A 20,143-nucleotide genomic window follows, 5' to 3' on the forward strand; every position below is an offset into this window, starting at 1 on the left:
TCAATTATTTATCATTTTTAACAGTATTATTATTATCGTTTATATTATATTTTATATATTATGATTATATAAATTCGTTATTCTTGTGAATTCTTTTTAAATGAATAATGCTTCAAATAATAAATTAAAAAGAAAAATATGCAACAAAATGAAGTTATCCATGTATTACCTGAAACCGCCAGTAGGTGGTGGTAGGACACTGTCTTAAGTGAATAAGACATTTATTCAGCAACAAAGCAACTTTTGTATTTATGAATAGGTCAAGGATGAATCGACTCTCACAATTTATTTAAATCCACACATTCATTCGCAAAAATTAACCCACTCTAGCCTAACATATAAGGACTGAACCGATGTGAACGCTAACAGGTAGGAATAATGATCAAATTCTTGTGGATTAAACATCTTTGTTGACATCAATTGCAGTAGATTTTATTAAGTTACAACAAAAGGTAGGTAATGGTTTTAATTGCGAACTGTACTTATTTTATGTGTGAACATGCTACATGCTAACACCATCACAGCGTTCCAGTCAACTAATTTAGAGCTACTAACGTTAGTCAACAGTCCCCGCCTTCACTTAGTGAAAAATGCGAATTAAAAAGAAAAAATAACATAAATAAAATAAATAATTACAAATTAAACCAATGAATATTAAAGTCAGTGTAATTAGATCTTACGTTTATTACTGTATGTCACACAGGCTAGTTAGCTAGCGCTAATTAGCAGTTGATGCTAATGCTAACATGATGCAACTTAATGTTACTGTAATGTAATTAATGTTATATTAACGGTACTGTAACGTTAAACTAATTATTGTTTTACTTAAAGGCTCAATCAAATCTTTAACGTTAACATCAGTCAGATTGATTGCTAATTGAGTGATTCTGTTAATATTACATTTGTTTACCTTAATATTACACTAGATAACTTTAGGAACTATACAGGGAGAGGAATTATTTAGTTTTATATTACAGAAACTCGATATTTATTTTCTATATTTTTGTTAGGCCACAGTTTGAAATGCCATTCTGCAGGCTGAAATGGCATATTTAACACAATTAACACTTTACTACAAAAAATACAGTCAGGTTTATTTTGTGTGGATAAATGTAAGTTTACTTTAGTAAAACTATGTTTTTGTCTTATTGGCTAAATGGGCTCATGAAAGTGTTTCACATAGAAATGAATAAATAATAATTAATAATAATAATTCCTTACATTTATATAGCAATTTTTCTGCACACTCAAATTGCTTTACACATTGGGGGTAACATGTTTCCCGAAAGACATTTTGAAATGGAAACAATATTTTTCTTTCCCATTTATATCTTGACCTAGTTTGTTGGCTTCTGAAAAGTTATAAAGAGACAGGCAAATGCACTGAACATTCTTATATTAAGCAATGTGTTAACCTATTCATTAATTAAAATCAATTCACCAGGGCCGGCCCAAGCCTTCAGGGGGCCCTAAGCAGGATTTTATTTGGGGCCCCTTTGGTGCAAACAATATGATAAATTATCATCAATCCTTGATAATTCGCACACTTTAAAACACACATTATTGATTTTGTTCGCTGTAGCTGTGTTGCTTACATCATAAAATATATGTTTTAAGACAATTCTAAATATTATTCTGCAGAAACAACTTCCTATTGATCCAACTTTTTATATGACTATTTGCCAAAAATCTAAATAACACAAAACATTAATATGGGCTGGCAGAAACAAAAGCAGCTGGAAGTAGCCAATAACATACTTATTTTTATTATTATTCAGGCACAAGACAGGCTGCCAAACAGTCAAACATAGTGACAATAAAGATAATTTCTTTTTTAATTGGATATAAATGTTAATACTGAAAAAAAAACATATTGTATTTTGTAGTTCAAATAACTTAAAACATCTATTTAAATTAAAATCAAACTAAATCAGGAAGCATTTTCTAGACATACTCGCATATAAATCAAATTAATAAATATGTACAAAAATTTTCAGTTAGTGATTTTTTTTTTGTAAAACAAATTAATCTGCCAATGAGATAAGTAAAATAATCTTATTTAAAACATAAAACAATCTTTTTTTTATTTACCCTAATTGTCAGATTATTGAGCTTTTTTTAATGAAAAATTCACATAATTTTGACTAAAAATCTTTCTAGAAAATGTTTATTGGTTTAAGAATTTTTAGATATTTGGACTACAAAATCACACAAAAACTATAAGAAAGAAAATAATTTTGCAGTGTATTACCAACTCTAAATTGTATAAATCAGAAGCTTATTTTTTTTAATCGCCAAGTTCATGAAAAAGCATTTTGCTGCTGTTCCGGGCACTGCTGCTTCAATCACGATATCAAAGATTCTGCAATATATTGATAGATCACAAGAAAACCAGCCACAATATATCACAATTTTGGTAAATGAAGGGGGGAAATGCATAAAAAATTTATGATGAATTTATTTTATAAACACGCATTTATAGAATTGCAACAATGTAAAACAAGTGCACATCTGTCAAACAAGCTTAAAATGCTGATGTGCAGAGAGCAGTTTATGACTGAAGAGAGCACATCTCTATCACAGCAGCAGAATCTCAATTTAGTGGAATATGCATTTAAGAAAAAAACTGCCAAAATAGTAATTTATTGCAATTTATATACACTTATTACAACTTGACCAACTAATTTTATGTAAACATGGAAACATTTTATGCTTAGCCCTGGTTTATTTATAATAAAAAAAATATGTATTCCCACTATTTTTTCAACTGATCAGAATGCTCTGAGAGGTGAGCACAGACTCCTCTGAGCACGTATGTTTTCAACAGTGGAGAACATTAGTTATTTACTCACATATTTAAGTTTTTTAATTCCCCTAATATTTTTTGCCAAAATACCATCTACAAGATTTTGACAAGGTCTGTAAGAGTGAAATAAACGCAAGGCCTTTCTAATTAAATGTTCATGTCCTATTGATATCTTTATATATTTTGGCGGAGTTAAAAAGTTTGAGCGCATAACCGTACGTTCACACCGAAAGCGGCGAGAGCGTCAAAGTAGCCGGAAGTCATTCATTTTCAATGAGAGCCGGCGGCGATAGGCATCGATAAGCGGCGAGGAGCAGCGCGGCGCGTCTTCGCCGGCGTGAGCGTCGAGGAGAGTTGAAATGAAGTCAACTTTATGGTAATGAGCTTTGACGCGGTTCGGCGGCAAGCAATCAGAATGAAGAAGTCCACCACTTGATAGCAGTTCAGAGAACACAGAGCTGTGAACTTTGGTTCCGACCACAGTTGTTCCCAAGGGTTTGATTATTGCGGTCGCCGGATTTCCTATTATTTACAATGTTTTCTTACAGGACCATGCATCAAATAAGTTACTGGCGAGTTACTGATGTTCATTAATGTTATATAAATTTATCTTTAAAAAGCGGGAATCTCACGCGATGTGACAGTACAAAACAGCACTGCTGCTTCAGGATATTTCAGACATATGGACACATATTGGATAAATAGAGCAAAGTCACACGCAACTTGATCTTCCATTGTTGTATGAATTTGATAAGAAGTGCGCAACATTTTCACGCTAGAAACATGTTTTATGCAGGAATGTAACTGATATGCTGCAACGGCTCCTTTAAGTACGAGATCAATGTAGCGAGTTTTGACGCTCTCACCGCCGGAGCTGAAGGCAGATAGCGTTGTCGCCAGGGCGGCCAGAGCGACCTTGGACGCTCTCGCCCCTTTTCGCTGTGAACGTACGGTGATGATACGCCATTACGGGAAGCGCCACCTGGTGGCGGCTGGGTGTACTGTAGCTAAAGCGGTTATCTGCTGCAGTCGGTGTTGAAAACTGATTAATTAAATCAGATCTTTTGTAAATTTAGGTAAATATCTTGGCGCCTGAGTATGTATCGCGGTCAGACATAACACTATAAATTGGCATATATTTTGTTCCACCACTAATCCACAAATTAACAAACTAAAACGAAAGTCACACAATAATTTCAAGCACTCTTGGGGGCCCCCTGGTGGCCAAGGGGGCCCTAAGCAGCCGCTTAGTTCGCTTATGCCTTGGGCCGGCTCTGCTTGGGCCGGCTCTGCAATTCACAGTTAAATACTCATTCAAATGATCAAATAATTATATTTAATAAAAAAAATTATGAGAAACAAGATGATGAGAAAAGGATAAACGTTGGTCCATGATGAGACGGATTGGAAAGCAGAAATCAGAATCCTTCAGGCACGACCATTTTAATTTCTCCGCTGGCCAAAAGTTTGTGCAGAGCTGCAGTCTCAGCGGTGAAGGCTGGAAGCTGGCCTCAGTGAAGACTAGTCTGTCCCTGGTTGGTCACTGGAATCAGTCTCATGCTCTCCACTCCCCCATGACCACCAGCACAGCAGCAGCTCAGGATACGGCCTGGTCCTGGATATGGACACCTTGGGATCATCTCGTCGCTGGTCTTGGATCCAATCAGTGACTCCGCATAATCTAAAGACCTCGGAATGAGTATCCCTAGGTGGAAATGGAGAAAAAAAAAAGAGAATAATTAGCGTAGCTGCTGTTCATAATAAACAAGATGTAGAAACTTGTGTGGAAACCGGCTAAGTGATGCATTGAGTGTATGCTTTACTAAACAGATAGGTCTTTAATCTAGTTTTGAACTGAGAGTGTGTCTGAGCCTCGGATGTTATCAGGAAGGCTATTTCAGAGTGTAGGAGCCATAAAGGAGAAGGCTCGACTTCCTTTTCTTGACTTTGCTATTCTAGATACTACCAGAAGCCCTGAGTTTTGAGATCTTAAAGAGCGAGTTGGATTGTAGCGAGACAGAAGGTTGGTTAGATAAACAGGAGCTAGATTATTTAGAGCTTTATAGGTGAGAAGTAATATTTTAAATTCTATACAAAACTTAACAGGCAGCCAGTGTAAGGAGGATAAAATTGGGGTAAAATGATCATATGTTCTAGACCTGGTAAGAACTCTGGCAGGTGCATTTTGTACTATTTGAAGTTTGTTAATAGAGGATGCTGGGTAGCCAGCAAATAGAGCATTACAGTAATCCAGCCTAGAAGTCATATAAGCATGGACTAGCTTTTCTGCATCCAAGATGGATAGCATACTTCGTAATTTAGCGATATTTCTCAGATGAAAGAAGGCAGTTTTTGTGACGTGGGATTTATGATTTTCAAAAGTTAAATTGCTGTCTAATATAACACCCAGATCTTTTATAGTAGAGCTAACGCTAACTTTGTGTCCCTCTAATTGTAGATTGAGTTGCGAGATCTGCTGTGTACAGGATTTAGGTCCAATAAGTAATAATTCTGTTTTGTCTGAGTTTAATAGAAGAAAATTGGTGGTCATCCAGTCTTTAACATCTCTAATACACTCAGTTAGCTTAGACAGTTCAGACATCTCATCAGGTTTAGTTGAAATATATAATTGAGTGTCATCTGCATAGCAGTGAAATCTTATCCCATGTCTTCTAATAATGTCTCCCAGTGGTAGCATGTAAATTGTAAACAGCAAAGGGCCTAAAACTGATCCTTGAGGCACCTCATACTTTAATGGGCTGACTTGTGAAGGCTGTCCATTAATATTCACAAACTGGTAACAGTTAGTTAAGTATGACTTAAACCATTGTAGAGCTTGTCCCTGGACACCTGTAGACTTTAAGCGATTTATGAGGATATTGTGGTCAATGGTGTCAAATGCCGCACTAAGATCGAGTAGAACTAATAGCGAGATGCACCCTTGGTCAGCAGCTAAGAGTAAATCATTGGTTATTTTCACTAATGCGGTTTCTGTACTGTGATGAGCCCTGAAACCTGACTGAAACACTTCAAAAATATTGTTCGTCTGCCGAAAGGAGCATAATTGAGTAGAAACAACTTTTTCTAGTATTTTAGACAGAAATGGAAGATTTGAAATAGGCCTATAATTAGCTAAGTTGTTGGGGTCCAGTTGCGGTTTCTTAATAATAGGCTTAATAACAGCTAGCTTGTAAGAGTTTGGAACATGGCCTATAGATAAAGAAGAGTTGTTAATGTTAAGAAGAGGTTCTCCTATAGCAGGTAGCAATTCTTTCAGTAATTTTGTTGGAATTGAGTCCAGCATACACGTAGCTACTTTAGAACTATTTATGATTTTATCTAGCTCTTCCTGTTCTATGATTTTGAAGCACTGTAGGTTATTATGATTCAGTGAAATACTTACAGGATTTGGAATATAAGCCGGTGCAGAAAGTTTAACATCTCCTATTTTCTGTCTAAAGCCTTCTATTTTAAAACTTTCTCCTAGACTAATTGTTCCTGTTAATATAAATAATCAGTGGAGAAATGCATTTAGTTTTGCATTAAATTGGTTCATTTCGACCTGAAACGAGGAGTTTATTGCTGTTTCTGAATCATGTAGCGCTGTGTCTGTTAGATCAGATGATCGCATTCACAACACTGGAACTGAGTGGGTTATTACCTGCTCTTCACACACAAAGTAGGCCTACCTGAAATGTAAAACTAGAAAAGGCTCAATAATACATTGGACAGATCCTTAACGCACTGATTTCTTCCCTTTTTACTGCTGTTTTGGATTGGAAGTGTCTGCAGATAGCGGAGTACTGCGCTCTGTCTCAGTGATGCATCAAGCACTTCATTCACACACCGGCTGATGTGACGTGTGCCGCTCTGTAGAATTATCCGACTGAGTTTATTCTTCCTAGGGGAATACTTTTAGAATAGTTTGTAAGCCTGGCTCATTGTGATTAAAGTTGTTGGTTAAATTAATAAAAGTGAAACTGACAGGCACAATATTGATTGTCATTAACAGAAAATAATTTAGCCTCTAAATCATCTAGGTTACTCTGAAAACTGTGAATATTTGACTGTAATTTTATTTATATCAATAGTTTATTTAACAGACCAGTTTGTGTTTTGATTAGGGTCAATAGTGGTTGGCTGTTGCAGAGTTCAAAGAAAAATCTTACTATTAAAAAGAAACATAAGCTGGACCACAACAGATCAGTGTCATTACGAATGCTCAAATAATTAAGCCTGGTTTACAGCAAGCATCATGTTTTCAGTTAGATTGTGTCGTCTGTCATATACAGTAGGCCTATAGGTCTTTTATTTTTACTAAGCAAGATATATTGTTTGAGTTTATCACCATAGAAACTATATTATGCTTAAAAGAAAAACCGGCACAGTATCGGGATCGCATCTGTATTGGTCGACACTCAGAATTTTGGGATCGAAATCAAATCGGTTATAAAAAATGGTATCGGTGCATCCCTATTTTTAATGAGTCATAGTTTTATATGGTAAGAGCAAGGACTTATTTTATTTTATTAATTTACATTTTTAGTAAAATGTCTTTATCAAATGAGTAATTTCTTTTTGAACTTTGTTCACTTAAGAATTGAGCTTAAAGAATCAAAAATGTATCACGGTTAGTACATTAAAAGTGTGAGGTCAATATGATTTTTAATATTTTAATGGCTCTACATTAACTTTTTTTGATCACCAGCCTCTATGGCTAGTAGTTTTTCAACTTTACTAGCCACTCGCCATTTTCACTTTTGTTTTTGGGAAAAAATATTTGCAAAATTACTTGATTTAGATGTGTTGTGTATGACTTTGCTCAATGAGCATGAGCGGTAGTGGTTTCATGGTGTTGCATTGTAATTGGTTATTATTTTAGGGTTCAACATTAAGGTTGTACAAATTTTTTCTCTAAAAAGTTTATAATTAGAAAAATTCAAAAACCAGCAAAATATATGTTATAATATGCATACACTTTTTATTAAATAAAACTTAAATAACAATTATTGTCATGTAGCCTGTCTAAAACTATGCAAAGCTGTCTGTCCTAGCTTAAAGTCTCAGATCAGCAGTTAACTTTGCATAAAAGTTAATCTATTAAATCAACATTACTGAAAAGAATGATAATTAAATCATATTAACAAAAAGAAAGCAGGTGAAAAACATACCGTGTGCAATAATAAAAGGATGATCAAACGCACACAGTTAACATTAGGCCCATTAATAATCTGTTCAAAGATTATTTAAAGCTAAGGCTGAAACCGCTGCTGCATACATAAAATACCTTCTTTTTAAAAAATCTCGAGCTCTTGAAAATGGTGGATGTGTATCACTTTTTGTCAAGTCTATTTCAAACAGAACCGATAGCAGCATTGTGTTTCCAGTCAAGGTTGCTCACGCAAGGAAATGAGAGTGTGCACGCTTTGTAAAACTTGCGCGCATCACATAACATTCTGTATTCATCTGCTTTCTTTTGCTTGCATGAACACAGTTGTTTTTGTCAGTCGGGCTGCTTCTCATTTCTAGAGATTCATCCTTATTGTCGCACCCTACTTTAAAAAAAATACAATTTAAAAATGATTTTCGACCAGCCAAAGTGGCTAGTGGGAGTGGCTGTCTAATCCGCCACAGCCGAAGTCTACCTGCGGTTGGTGGGTGTTAATGTCAAGCCCTGGTGTTAACCCATTAATCTGTTTATACTGTATTTAGGCTACATACACACTGTAATATTTCAGGAGGAACGGCTGCATACAAATATGGAAATAAACTCGAAATTGTGATAACCTTAGTGACAATTGGTTTTGTATCCTCAGATTTTTAAACAGTAATATTACAGCAACTAAATAATAATTATTGTCAACATTTTTAGTTAAACCAACAGCAGGACTCGAAATTGCGACCATTTCGGTCACTTATGCGCCCGAAATTTTATCTATGCGACCTCAAAATATATTTGGAAGCATTTTTGCGAGTGCATAAAATTGATGTGTACGACCAGTTTTTACTGCAAAGTGTTCACCACATGCGCGGATTTGGAGGACATTCACGCAGAATGCATCTCTGCACTTGAAATGCGAAACGTAGTGCTCAGGAATGGTTTACAACAGCTGTCATGTCAACTTGCTGCAGTAAACAAAGCCAAGTCCGTAATACTTGCCCCGCCTTTGAGCTCTTCTTATTGGGACATTGCTCTAGAGCAGAGCGTGAATGGATTGGTTAATATCAGCTGTCAATCACTCAGTCAATGCCTTCTGGCTTGGGATGACTGGGAGAGCTACTATTGCGAAAAATTATAAAGTGCTGAATATGAGAATTAAGATTACACTGACAGATGTTTTTTTAGAAACTGTCATCTAAAGTTACAAATAATGACACATCTCAGTAGTGATCATGTGCTGAATGTCAATCACACATCTACACTTTTCAAAGAGTGGATAAAAGACTTCCATTGGCTTCAAGTCCGCTATGAAAAGTCTGTGGGATGGAATTTTCATGTAACTGTTTGCCACATCTAGCACGAGAGCTTCTGTTTAATCCTTCATATAATCGCCAGATGCCCGCCGTGCAAGTGGCAGCTATATGTAAAATGTAACACCACGTACACCATGGCAAACGGGGTTGAGCCGAGAAAACTATTATCGCTACTCATGAAGACCGGTATAGCTATTAACATGATGTGTGCATATAATAGGGTACAGTACATGTCAAAAGCATCAGTGCAATATCAGACACCACCCGTGAGAACAGCACAGCGGTCTGTGTATGCTTTGGTCACTCAGTTATGTTATAAAATCTATTTTCTTGTAATAACGGGATTTCGTTGAGACATTTTCCTCACGCATGCATATATATATATATATATATATATATATATAAATATAATTTTTTTGCTTTTTAGTTTGATTTGTATTGATTTTAAATGCAATAACTCTGTTTGTATAAAACATGTAGTAACGTTGCTTATAATTGGTGGGTGCGACTAAATTTTGTCTGAAGCGCCTACATTTTTTAAGTTAGGAGCACCGGTGCTACCAAACAAAAAGGTTAATTTTGAGCCTTGAACAGTAACAGAGGAGGCTTTTATGTTTGGAAGGCCATTTTTGCAATTGATTTTTCTCAGTTTTCTTTTACCACAGTTCTAGTACATGGCCATATAGTCTGACATAGTGTCATTGTGTTCTCTGTCTTGTCCCAGAATCCTCTACCACGTTGCGTCTTGGCAAGTCATCTGATGTGCGTCAAGGTGAATTTGTGGTTGCCATGGGGAGCCTCTTTTCTCTTAAAAACACCATCACATCTGGAATCGTCAGCTCTGCTCAAAGAGGCAGTAAAGAACTGGGTCTCTCCAACTCCAACATGGACTACATCCAGACGGACGCTACCATAGATGTAAGAGCACTGGAAACTGGGTGGTGTTGCATGCAAAAAAAATGTATGTCATCATTTAATGAATTGCATTCCATCACTCAATCACAATTCTGCTTTACAGTTTGGAAATTCAGGAGGGCCTCTCATAAACCTGGTGAGTCGCTGACATTTACTCAAAAAACTGCTTCTGCCTTTTGGTTTAAAGGGTCTAAAAACACCAAAACACATTTTTGAGATGTTGACAGTCATATATATGTCCCACGCTGCTAAAACACTATTAGGATACATATATTTCACAATAAAAGTGAAAATTGGTTGTTTTTGCGTTATTTCGAACAAATTCGTTCTTCCGGTTTGAAAAGAAATTTTGAAGCTACGTCAAGGCCACGAGCTCCTTGTGCAAATTCCAGCATGGAGACTGGCTGTCTGTACCGGCGGGTACAATGTGACGTCTTTGAGCTTTCATCATTAATTCAAGAGAAAGACGAACTAATCAGCGCGCTCTATTGTGAATGAGGTGCAACTTTATTAATATGCATGATAGCTTCAAAAACTACCTGTTACAGTATTCAGAGAGACGCCACGTTGTGTTGCTAACTGTAAATAAAACAAGTGGAAGAAGAAGAATTGTTCGGAGACATGGGTCGTCAGTGTTGTTTATAAACGTGCCACAACAAAGGTTTTGTTTTCATTTTCCCGCAGTGAGAAAGGACCCACATTTTTGGACTACAGTGGTCTTTTAACACGCAACAAAAATGTTTGTAAGGAACATTTTTACCCGAGAGCTTTTTTGCATCTGGAAATGGTGAAATCCGGATTTGCCCATCATCTTCTTTTAAAAAAAGACGCAGTTCCAGTTCACGTTGATTGTCCTGTCTCTATGGATTTGGTAAGTAAGCAATCGGTGTTCTTTGTTTGTTTATTCAGATGGCAACGGTAGTTAGTATCGTCAGCAGTACTCTTTCAATATCACTACAGTATTATGGACTGAAAGATCTGCTGTAAATGCTGCTTTCCGAATGTAAACATGTAAACACCTTAATCAAACTATTACCATCTTGTAGGATTTTCGCCACATTTTGTAACGTGATGATCTCTACACACACGGCTGCTTGACACTATTCTCTGCGGAGGTTTTTTTTTGTCTCCCATATGATGTGCGGTATCCAAAATTCCATTTAAACTACACTCTTCTAGCAGTTCTTTGCATCCAATATCTCGTTTGTCATGGAGGTCACGCATGAAATGTTCTTGAATGAAAATGAAAGTGCCAAACTGCAGTTAAAGTCGACAAATTTAGAATAAAACGCCCCAAAATTACATGAGACTTATTATGAGACTAAATTACGGAGGAAACGTGGATAGCGTGGTGACACAATGACGTTAATCGTATTATGTGCTTTAACATGTAAAACGGGATCATGAAAGGAACATTCAAAAAGCAACTCATGCAAACACCTTAATCATATTGTTGTTTTAATCAGATTAAGGCAAATAGTTAGATTACTGATGTCCACAAAATCATTGCTTTATCTGTTAAACCGACAAGTGTAACACAAACTACTCTCCTGTCTTCATTTGGAATAAAAATTCCAACTCAACACAAGCAAAGGCAAATACAAGCGTGGTAGGAGTATTTATAGCCGCAGACATGCAACCTTATTCAGTGGTAGAAAATTCTAATTTTAGGTATTTAGGGCGTACTCGCATTATGCTATCCGAACCGTGTCCAGGCCCGTTTCCCGGATCGTTTGAGAAGTGTGAGTGCGCTGAATTGTGCTCAGGCATGGTTTACCTGGCCAACCCTGACCCGGTTGGAAGAGGTAAGCCTGAGCGTGGTTTACTTGGGCTTTGGTGTGGTACGCTTGTAGTGTGAGTGCAAAACACGCCAAAGCCTGAAACTGAAAGCGAGACGTGACTCTTAAGGGACTGTTTCATATGGATTAATTTATCATTCTTACTGTTCAATGAACGCAAACTGCCGTAGTTTATTAAATATGCAAACCCCTCACTGTATGACAGCTGCGCACCTTCAGCAAACCTCCTCATTCCTACAGCATGAGGGCTTTATGATTGTTTATGAGCGCCGAAAGTGGCGGATCTGTTCGCCGAAATATCTGACTGCGTGTCATCGCATCCCTAAGGACTGTTTGGCGAAATATTTGACTGCATGTCACTGCATAACAAACGACTGAAACGATATAACTAGAGAAATCTCCACTGTGCTGAGCGAGAGCGCTTCTCTACTGAACAGCGCAGCATCGATGACTTAAGCATGCCCAGGCCAGATTGTAATGTGGGTGAGGGCCGTCGGGGGAGATGTGAGGGGGGGGGACAAGCGTGCTTTTGCCCGGTTCGAGGCAACTGTACATAGTACACGGCCTTAATTAGTGTGCTAGAACCACGCTATGAAATCACACATGCACATTTAGTAGTTGACTACAGATTGCTGAACCTTCAGAGCAACAAAGAGCTTCATGACTGTCATATTAAGAACGTGAATTGTTTTCAAATGTTCATCAATATTGTATTGTACTGGCCATACTCTAGCCTTATGTAATAAACTGATGTATCATGTTTGTACTCTTCAGGATGGTGAGGTCATCGGCATTAATACCATGAAAGTGACAGCAGGGATTTCCTTCGCTATTCCCTCAGACAGAGTCCGTCTCTTCCTTGAACGATCTGCAGACAAACAGAGTAAGAATGACCTCACAGCTGCTTGCTTTTGTCTGTGACAGCATTTTTTTCACTGACAGATGGTTATTGGGTCTTTTGTTCAGAGTCTTGGTTTGGAGAATCGGGATGGAAAAGGCGTTACATTGGAGTGATGATGTTGACTTTGACCCCCAGGTGCCAAACACTTTTATTACAATTTTACAGGAGAGCAAAATTCATACATTATGGAATCTACAGATTTTTGTTATATACCACTAGATTTGGCTCTTAGAAATTCAAGTGCTGGAATACCTGGAAAATTGGCTTGTTCTGTTGAAAAGTGCTTAATTTATCAAGGAGAATTTGTATGCAATTTTCACGCCCGAAAAATAAAAATGTTTGTGAATTTTTGTGACAATTTAATGCAAAAATACCCGCACAAACTACCGTGATTCCGACGCAGTGATTTAAATGATATGAGAAGTGGCCAATCACAGTCAACCTTGTTTAGATTTACAATGAACGTAAGGGCGGGACAAAGGCCTTTCTGTGTTGCAGTGACAGAAAAAAACAACTTAAAAACAAATGTTTTAATGGAAAAATGCTTTTAGGATGTTTTCACTATATGTTATTAGCAAGAGTAATTAAACCACGGACATACTTCCTGCCATTTCAACGATCTTCACACACATTTTGCTCTCTTCTCTCCGCTCTCTTCTTCTGACTTGTCTGTCACTCCTCTGAATGTTGGCGTGGGAATGCAGGTATTGCTCAATTACTCATTTCTGCAAACGTATCCAGCGCTTTATTTTAACATGAGAGCATGAGCAGTCATGTACATTAATCACAAAAATACATATGTGACCTCTTAAATAGGCTTTTTCAAATTAACTGCAAGTCCTCTCATAATCTCGTGTGTGTGATCAGACTGTATACAATCGCTATCTCTTCAATATTAAAGTAGAAATTATTTATCTTTGCTCCTTGACTAAATTTAGTATTTAGAGTACAGACTTTTTATTTGGCTGTATCGTCAAGTGAAACTTACTTTGAGCAAAGTTGGAACTTTTTATATTTTTTTAAGACAAAAGAATTATGCTAGAAATGTTTCTGTTTGGGGTATTTGTGGGATTTATACATTATAGCTGTATTCTGATCTGTCTTAAAGCATCATTGAATTGTACAGGCATTACAGGTCAAAGCAATCTGCTGTTACATTTATCATAATAAACAATAAGACTCTTCAAACACTGCTTTGAAAAATGTAGTGTTGTCATAATTCAAATACCTAGAGTTAAACAACATTTGCTTTATTATTTTATTGTTTAAAAAATGGACAAAAAGTGTCTCTGGCCTCATAGAGTGTGGGGTTGTTTTGCCAGTGCTATTGAAAAAGATTAATTGTCATGGAAGGAAAAATCGACCATACTTCCTTTGTTAGTGCACATTTTTATATATGTAGCTTTGTGATTCAAGCAATTAAACCATTCAAATAAATTTATTATCATTTCTTTTAAAAAGAGCCAAAATGGAAATCTGAGTTTTTTTCCCCAAAAAAATATCTAACTAGTACTCTGAGTAGATTTTAAAATAGTACTTTGTACTTTTACCCAATGTTAGTATTACTTACCAAAACTTGTATTATTTTAGCAGTGTAATAGTATAAAAAAACATTTTTACAAGCATATTTAGTGCAGGTTTAATATATTATTAATACACAATTGATTAATTAATTTTATTATTATTATGATCATTAATGGTTTTTATTTGTATATTTATATAAATTCCTATGCAGTGTTTTAATACGTTGCGTGTCAGTGTTGAAAATAAAAATAGGTGCTGGAAAAAAGTGCTCAAAAGTCCTTGATTTTCATTAGGCTGTGCCTTTATGAGCCCTGTAAAATTCAAGATATTTAAGGTTTTAGTTTTGTATACATAATGTAGAGTTGAGCAATAGCATATATTTTTATTTTTTTGTCCCAAATGACATGAGTTCAATTGTGGTATTGATTTGAACAGTTCTGTGAATAATTAAAGGTGCAGTAGGGGATCTGCCAAAATCCTAACCGCTTAGCCTATTATCTTTGGACCGCGGGGAGGGACTGTGATTCAAAGCCACACGGCCTGAAATCTGCATTTGCTGACAGTTTGAGCTACTTATCTGAATTACGGGAGATGTCGACCCGACAATATTTAATTGGATGAACATTTTTTAGTTTTATGCTTTACCCATAATATAAAATACATAAAAACACATTTAGATCATTTACTTTAATCATTACTATTGGACTGTGAAGAGACTTTCAACCAGCACAACTAAAATGTTTCTGAGGACAATCACCTACTGCACCTTTAATTCAATGCATTGCAAATTAACAGCATTTCCTTTGTCACACTCTATGCGACTGAAGTAGTATGAATGTTTTGTTGAGGTGTTTTTGGTTGAAGCGAATGTAATATTGATTGTTATGCTGATCTATCTATCAAACTATCAGTCTATCTATCTATGAATCTATCTATCTATCTTATCTATTTATCAATCAATCCTTAAACCGTAAACTTTGCACTGAAGTGAGTCTTTTATTATCTTTAAATTCTCTTTTTCCCCTCCTCAGTATAATTGAAGAGCTAAGGATGCGAGACCCGTCCTTCCCTGATGTTTCTCATGGAGTTCTCATCCACCGTGTGATTGTAGGATCTCCAGCCAACAGGTGTGCTGCTCTCTGAACATGATGTTATCAGCTGTTGATTAAGGCACCCTATTGATGATGTCATTTCCTGTTTTCTGTTTTGCAGAGCCGGAATGAAGCCAGGAGATGTTATTATTGAGATCAACGGGGTAAAGGTGAACACGTCGGAGGAGATATATAATGCTGTGAGGACCAAATGTGGTGGTCCGCCGGGGGGCCGACCTGCTCATGCTGTACATGACCCCAGAGTCCACAGAGTGACATCAAGTCAAGTATTTAGTAAGATTAAGAAATGGTGAGTAATGAGAAGCTGTCATAGTTGGAGATGTTGTAAGAAAGGAATCATCTAAAGAGTTGAACAGTTGTAGCAAACGCTGGACATTCGTGTAGTAAACGTGTTTCTGGAAGCGTATAAAATAATGTGGATGATTCAGACTTCTGTACACTGGATAAACCTCAGTGTGTCTGCGCAAACTACACTATCAGTATTGATTTGAAGGAATATCACTGAATATTTTGTTTAGGATTGTCATGATGGCAACAAACACTCAACGACCTTAATAAAACTGGGTGCTCTTATTGTGAAAATGCTGATGTTTTGTATTGAGTCTCACATTCTCATGTTACGACGTTTGTATTTTAATACATTTTTCTGAACAGCTCTGATTTCACAATAAACCATTGGAATATTTATGGATGATTTGCTGATGTCGCAGTGACTGATATGTTTAGGTTTTGGGTCAGCGCTGTACAGTATTCTGAAAAAGTGTATTTCTAAAAGTGCGCCGTAATGACGCCAGTGTCAACTGCAGTGTGTTGGAAAGGACTGGATGCTGTTCAAACCTCATGCCAAATTTTTGTCACCCCAAACAAAATCATTTTAAATCCACACAATCTGACAACACTGGGGCTAGATCACAATATAAGCCACAACACAAGTGAGTTCAATAAAATATATCTTTATTACAGACATGTACAAAAATCAAATATACAAAACATTCTGCTAATGTGACTCAGAACTCCAGCATGGACCAGTCGTGGTAAGGCATCTCTTCTAGAGGAATTCTGCACTCTGGATTCTCATGCAGACAAGCCGTCATCATATCACAGCATTCTGTGAAGAAGAAATGGAGAGGTGAGGTTATTGTTATTATTATTATTATTATTATACCGTTTTTGCTTAATTGTTCTTTGATGAACATCTCACCTTGAGAGAGGGTAAATTTGGACCAGTCATGTTGGAGGTAGTACAGGTCATACGCTGATGGGAATTCTCCATGGAGCATTGTGAACAGAAGAACCCCAAGAGAATAGACCGTCGCTGGTTTGGCCCGGTAGCATCCTTTTTCATAAAACTCTGGCGGGATGTACGCTTCTGTGCCTGAAGGAGAGACGTTTAGTTTAGCATCATGTTGAATATATATACCAGATGGGTTTCAGCTGTGCTAATTAACCAGCTTTCAATACGTATATTAATAATGCTTATGCACATTCATAACTAGTGTTGTCAAAAGTATCAACTACCAATCGATACCGACACTCATCACAGTCATATTTGCTGAGCATGTGAACACCAATGGCCAATCAGTGGTGTTTAACAGCGCTCAAATTGACTTGTTAAATGTCAGAATCGATTGGTACCGAAGTCGATACTTTTGACCACACTATTCAAAACACCTACCAGAGAAGATACTGTAGGCTGATTCCATCATGAAGTCTCCACACCCGAAGTCGATCAGCTTGACTTCCAGTGTGTCGGGGTTCACCAGCAGGTTTTGAAGCTTAATGTCCCGGTGGAACACCCCGCGGTAACAGCACACGTTGGCCGCATAAACAGCTTGCCTCATGATGGTATGTGCTGTTTTCTCACTGAGGACTCCTCCGCTGACTTCAAGGAATGCCTCCAGGTCCATGCTTGGACTAGGCCGCTCCATCACCATGACATAATGGTTTTCAAAGACCTGCCAGTCCAGGAGCTTAATAATGTTCGCACACCTGGAGCCACCGCTGGCCATGTTTGCCAAGGTGATCTCTAGAGGAAGTGGCTGGTCACATGACTGAAAACAAAATAATAATGTTGGTTTTCAAACAAGGGTTTCTGACCACAGCCTGTGGTCTATAATAAATATAAGACTTTATAAACTGAACACAGCGAACAGAAAGTGTAGTCTACTCACAGAGCTGACATCTTGCATATTTGGGGTCTTCTGGACAAATTTAACTGCCACCTGTTTAAAGGAACAATTGAACAATTAACATGTGCACGGAGATCATTTCATTCAGTCATAAATCCTGAACAGAGGATTCATTCGTCAGCAGAAATGTCCAAACAATGAAAGCTCTGATGATGTTCTTTAAACAGGGAACTTCATCAGAGGATTTGAGTCTACAAAAATGAATACCTGCAGACCATCCTGTATGCGAATCCCCTCATACACGGAGCCGAAACCTCCTTCACCAAGCTGCTTTCCGAGTTTGTAGCGGCAGCTGATGTCATCTGTTAAAAATGAAGAAAATGTCATTAAATTATAAACCAAATAAAAACACAAACAGTTGAAGTCAGAATTATTGTCAGATTTCAGAACATGATAGTTTTAATAACTCATTTCTAATAACTGATGTCTTTTATCTTTGTCGTGATGACAGTACATCATATTTACTGGATATTTTCAAGATACCAGTGTTCAGCTTAAAGTTCTGAATACTTAAACTTTATTGCTCTGCATCATTTGGGAAATATTTAAAAAATATGAATAAAAAATCACAGAAGAGCGAATAATTTTGACTTCAACTGTATAATTTTGCAAAGTTTGATGAGCCTAAACAAATGTTCTGAACTCCAGCAATAAACTTACTATTGTCCAAGCAGGTCCCATCATCTGCTGTAGACTTCACAGCAGAGTCCTCTTGTGAGACCTGATCCGGTGAAGGGTTCGAGTTTTCATCCAGGGCAGAGTCACAGATGTCATCTGTTATGAGCTGCTGGCTCACTGGAAGTTCATTGTCCTCATCGGATGGTGAACTTGGAGGACTATCAAGCTCTTGCTCCAGGCTGTCCTCGCTGAGGGAGGATTCATTGTCTGCTGGGAAGTGAAGCTCTGCAGAGTCGTTCTCAATGACCACTGCAGAGTCAAAGCTGTTCACTTCAGGTTTAGAGTCCAAGTCTTCGTCTGCTGGATCATCAAGAGCTGGAGGTTGGAGAACTTCCAGCTCCAGGTTGCTCACAGCAGTGCAGAAGAATTTAGAGCTACTGATGGGCTCTGCGTGAAGTTCGTGGATCTCCTGCACACATAGCTGATCTAAAGAGAGGAAGGAACATCATTAATATGACTCTACAACTCTTTTTGACAAGATATTTGAACAGTTCATTTGCAGAAACATTACTCAATGTGTTTTTATTGATGATCTTCAAGGTTTTTCTGCATTGAATTAGCAAACAAGTAAACTATATATCTAAAGGCAAAGCTCACTGAAATAAAAAAAATCCTAATACAAATAATTCTTATTTTTTCTGTTTTTTACACAAAACTACAAATTCTGAAGAAAATTCCTGAAATCAGCAGCCATTAACCTTCATTGTAGGAACACAAAATACTGTGGAAGTCAATGGCTGAAAGCACCTCAAACAGGTTTAAGGAGTAAATTATGACAGAATTGTCTTGTTTATGTGAACTGTGGCTTTAAGAAACTATCTTTCTAAAATGTCTTCCAGTTAATGTTCATTTCTGATCTTTAAACACTTATGTGATGTGTTTGGTGTGTTTAATATGCTTTAGTAATTAAAAGTGCTGATAAATCTATTTTACCAACAACAGTAGCTCTTCTTCTGGAAACACAGGCGAAGAAGATGGGAGACAATTTGAGTTTCCTCTTTTTCTGTCTCCCTGCCTGTTTTCCTGCAGCGACGGCCGGGTCATCGGTCATCAGATGACGGTGATTCTCTGTCGTGCTGCCGGTGGGTTCGAGTGGCTCACACGGTTGTTCGTTCGCACACTTAACACCAAACGCTTTCTTCAGACGGTTAATCAGTTTTGAAAATGCCATTTTATCACTGTACTGTTGAATCGCAGAAAGTACTGAACTACTAGACATCCAAAGAAGCTAATGAGAGTTTCTGCTACGTCAAAAGCTTTATACTGTCACCGATGATGTCAGAGTTCCACAGTTCCATTTGGTATTACGTAGAGACTTTTTAAAACACAACAAACTTCTAATGAAAGCCCGCGCTAGACTGACTGGCTCATTCGCCTTAATGTGCTCACACAGCCACCTGCTTATACACATTTTTTCAATTATTAATTAAATTAATTTTGCACTTAGGCCTATGTATTTTTTCTGTCATGCACAACTTTTTCTGCGTTTTACTTTTTATTACAATTATTGCCATGTTTATATATATTTATACGTGTGTGTGTGTGTGTGTGTGTGTGTGTGTGTGCGTGCGTGCGTCCGTGTGTGTGTGTGTGTGTGTGTGTGTGTGTGTGTGTGTGTGTGTGTGTGTGTGTGTGTGATTCATTTATTTTGAGTAGCTCATTTCGGTTATTTTATATTTTCATTATCAATTATTTATCATTTTTAACAGTATTATTATTATCGTTTATATTATATTTTATATATT

The 20,143-nt window shown here is 37.1% G+C and overlaps 1 protein-coding gene and 1 pseudogene across 1 annotated transcript; one reads left to right on the forward strand and one right to left on the reverse strand.

Annotated features, from left to right (window-relative positions):
- Nucleotides 1-251: 251 nt before the first annotated feature.
- si:dkey-84o3.2 lies at nt 252-16,222 on the forward strand (annotated as a pseudogene).
- Nucleotides 16,223-16,436: 214 nt separating this feature from the next.
- LOC141379957 (serine/threonine-protein kinase pim-2-like) lies at nt 16,437-20,014 on the reverse strand. The gene is made up of 7 exons (XM_073935713.1): nt 19,332-20,014; nt 18,381-18,824; nt 17,928-18,022; nt 17,703-17,753; nt 17,207-17,582; nt 16,733-16,906; nt 16,437-16,639 (listed from the first exon to the last, which is right to left on the reverse strand). The coding sequence occupies exons 1-7, from the start codon at nt 19,615-19,617 to the stop codon at nt 16,539-16,541; spliced, it is 1,527 nt and encodes a 508-aa protein (XP_073791814.1). The 5' UTR covers nt 19,618-20,014; the 3' UTR covers nt 16,437-16,538.
- Nucleotides 20,015-20,143: the final 129 nt, after the last annotated feature.

This window comes from Danio rerio, chromosome 21 (genome assembly GCF_049306965.1).
Source record: "Danio rerio strain Tuebingen ecotype United States chromosome 21, GRCz12tu, whole genome shotgun sequence".
NCBI lineage: Eukaryota > Metazoa > Chordata > Actinopteri > Cypriniformes > Danionidae > Danio > Danio rerio.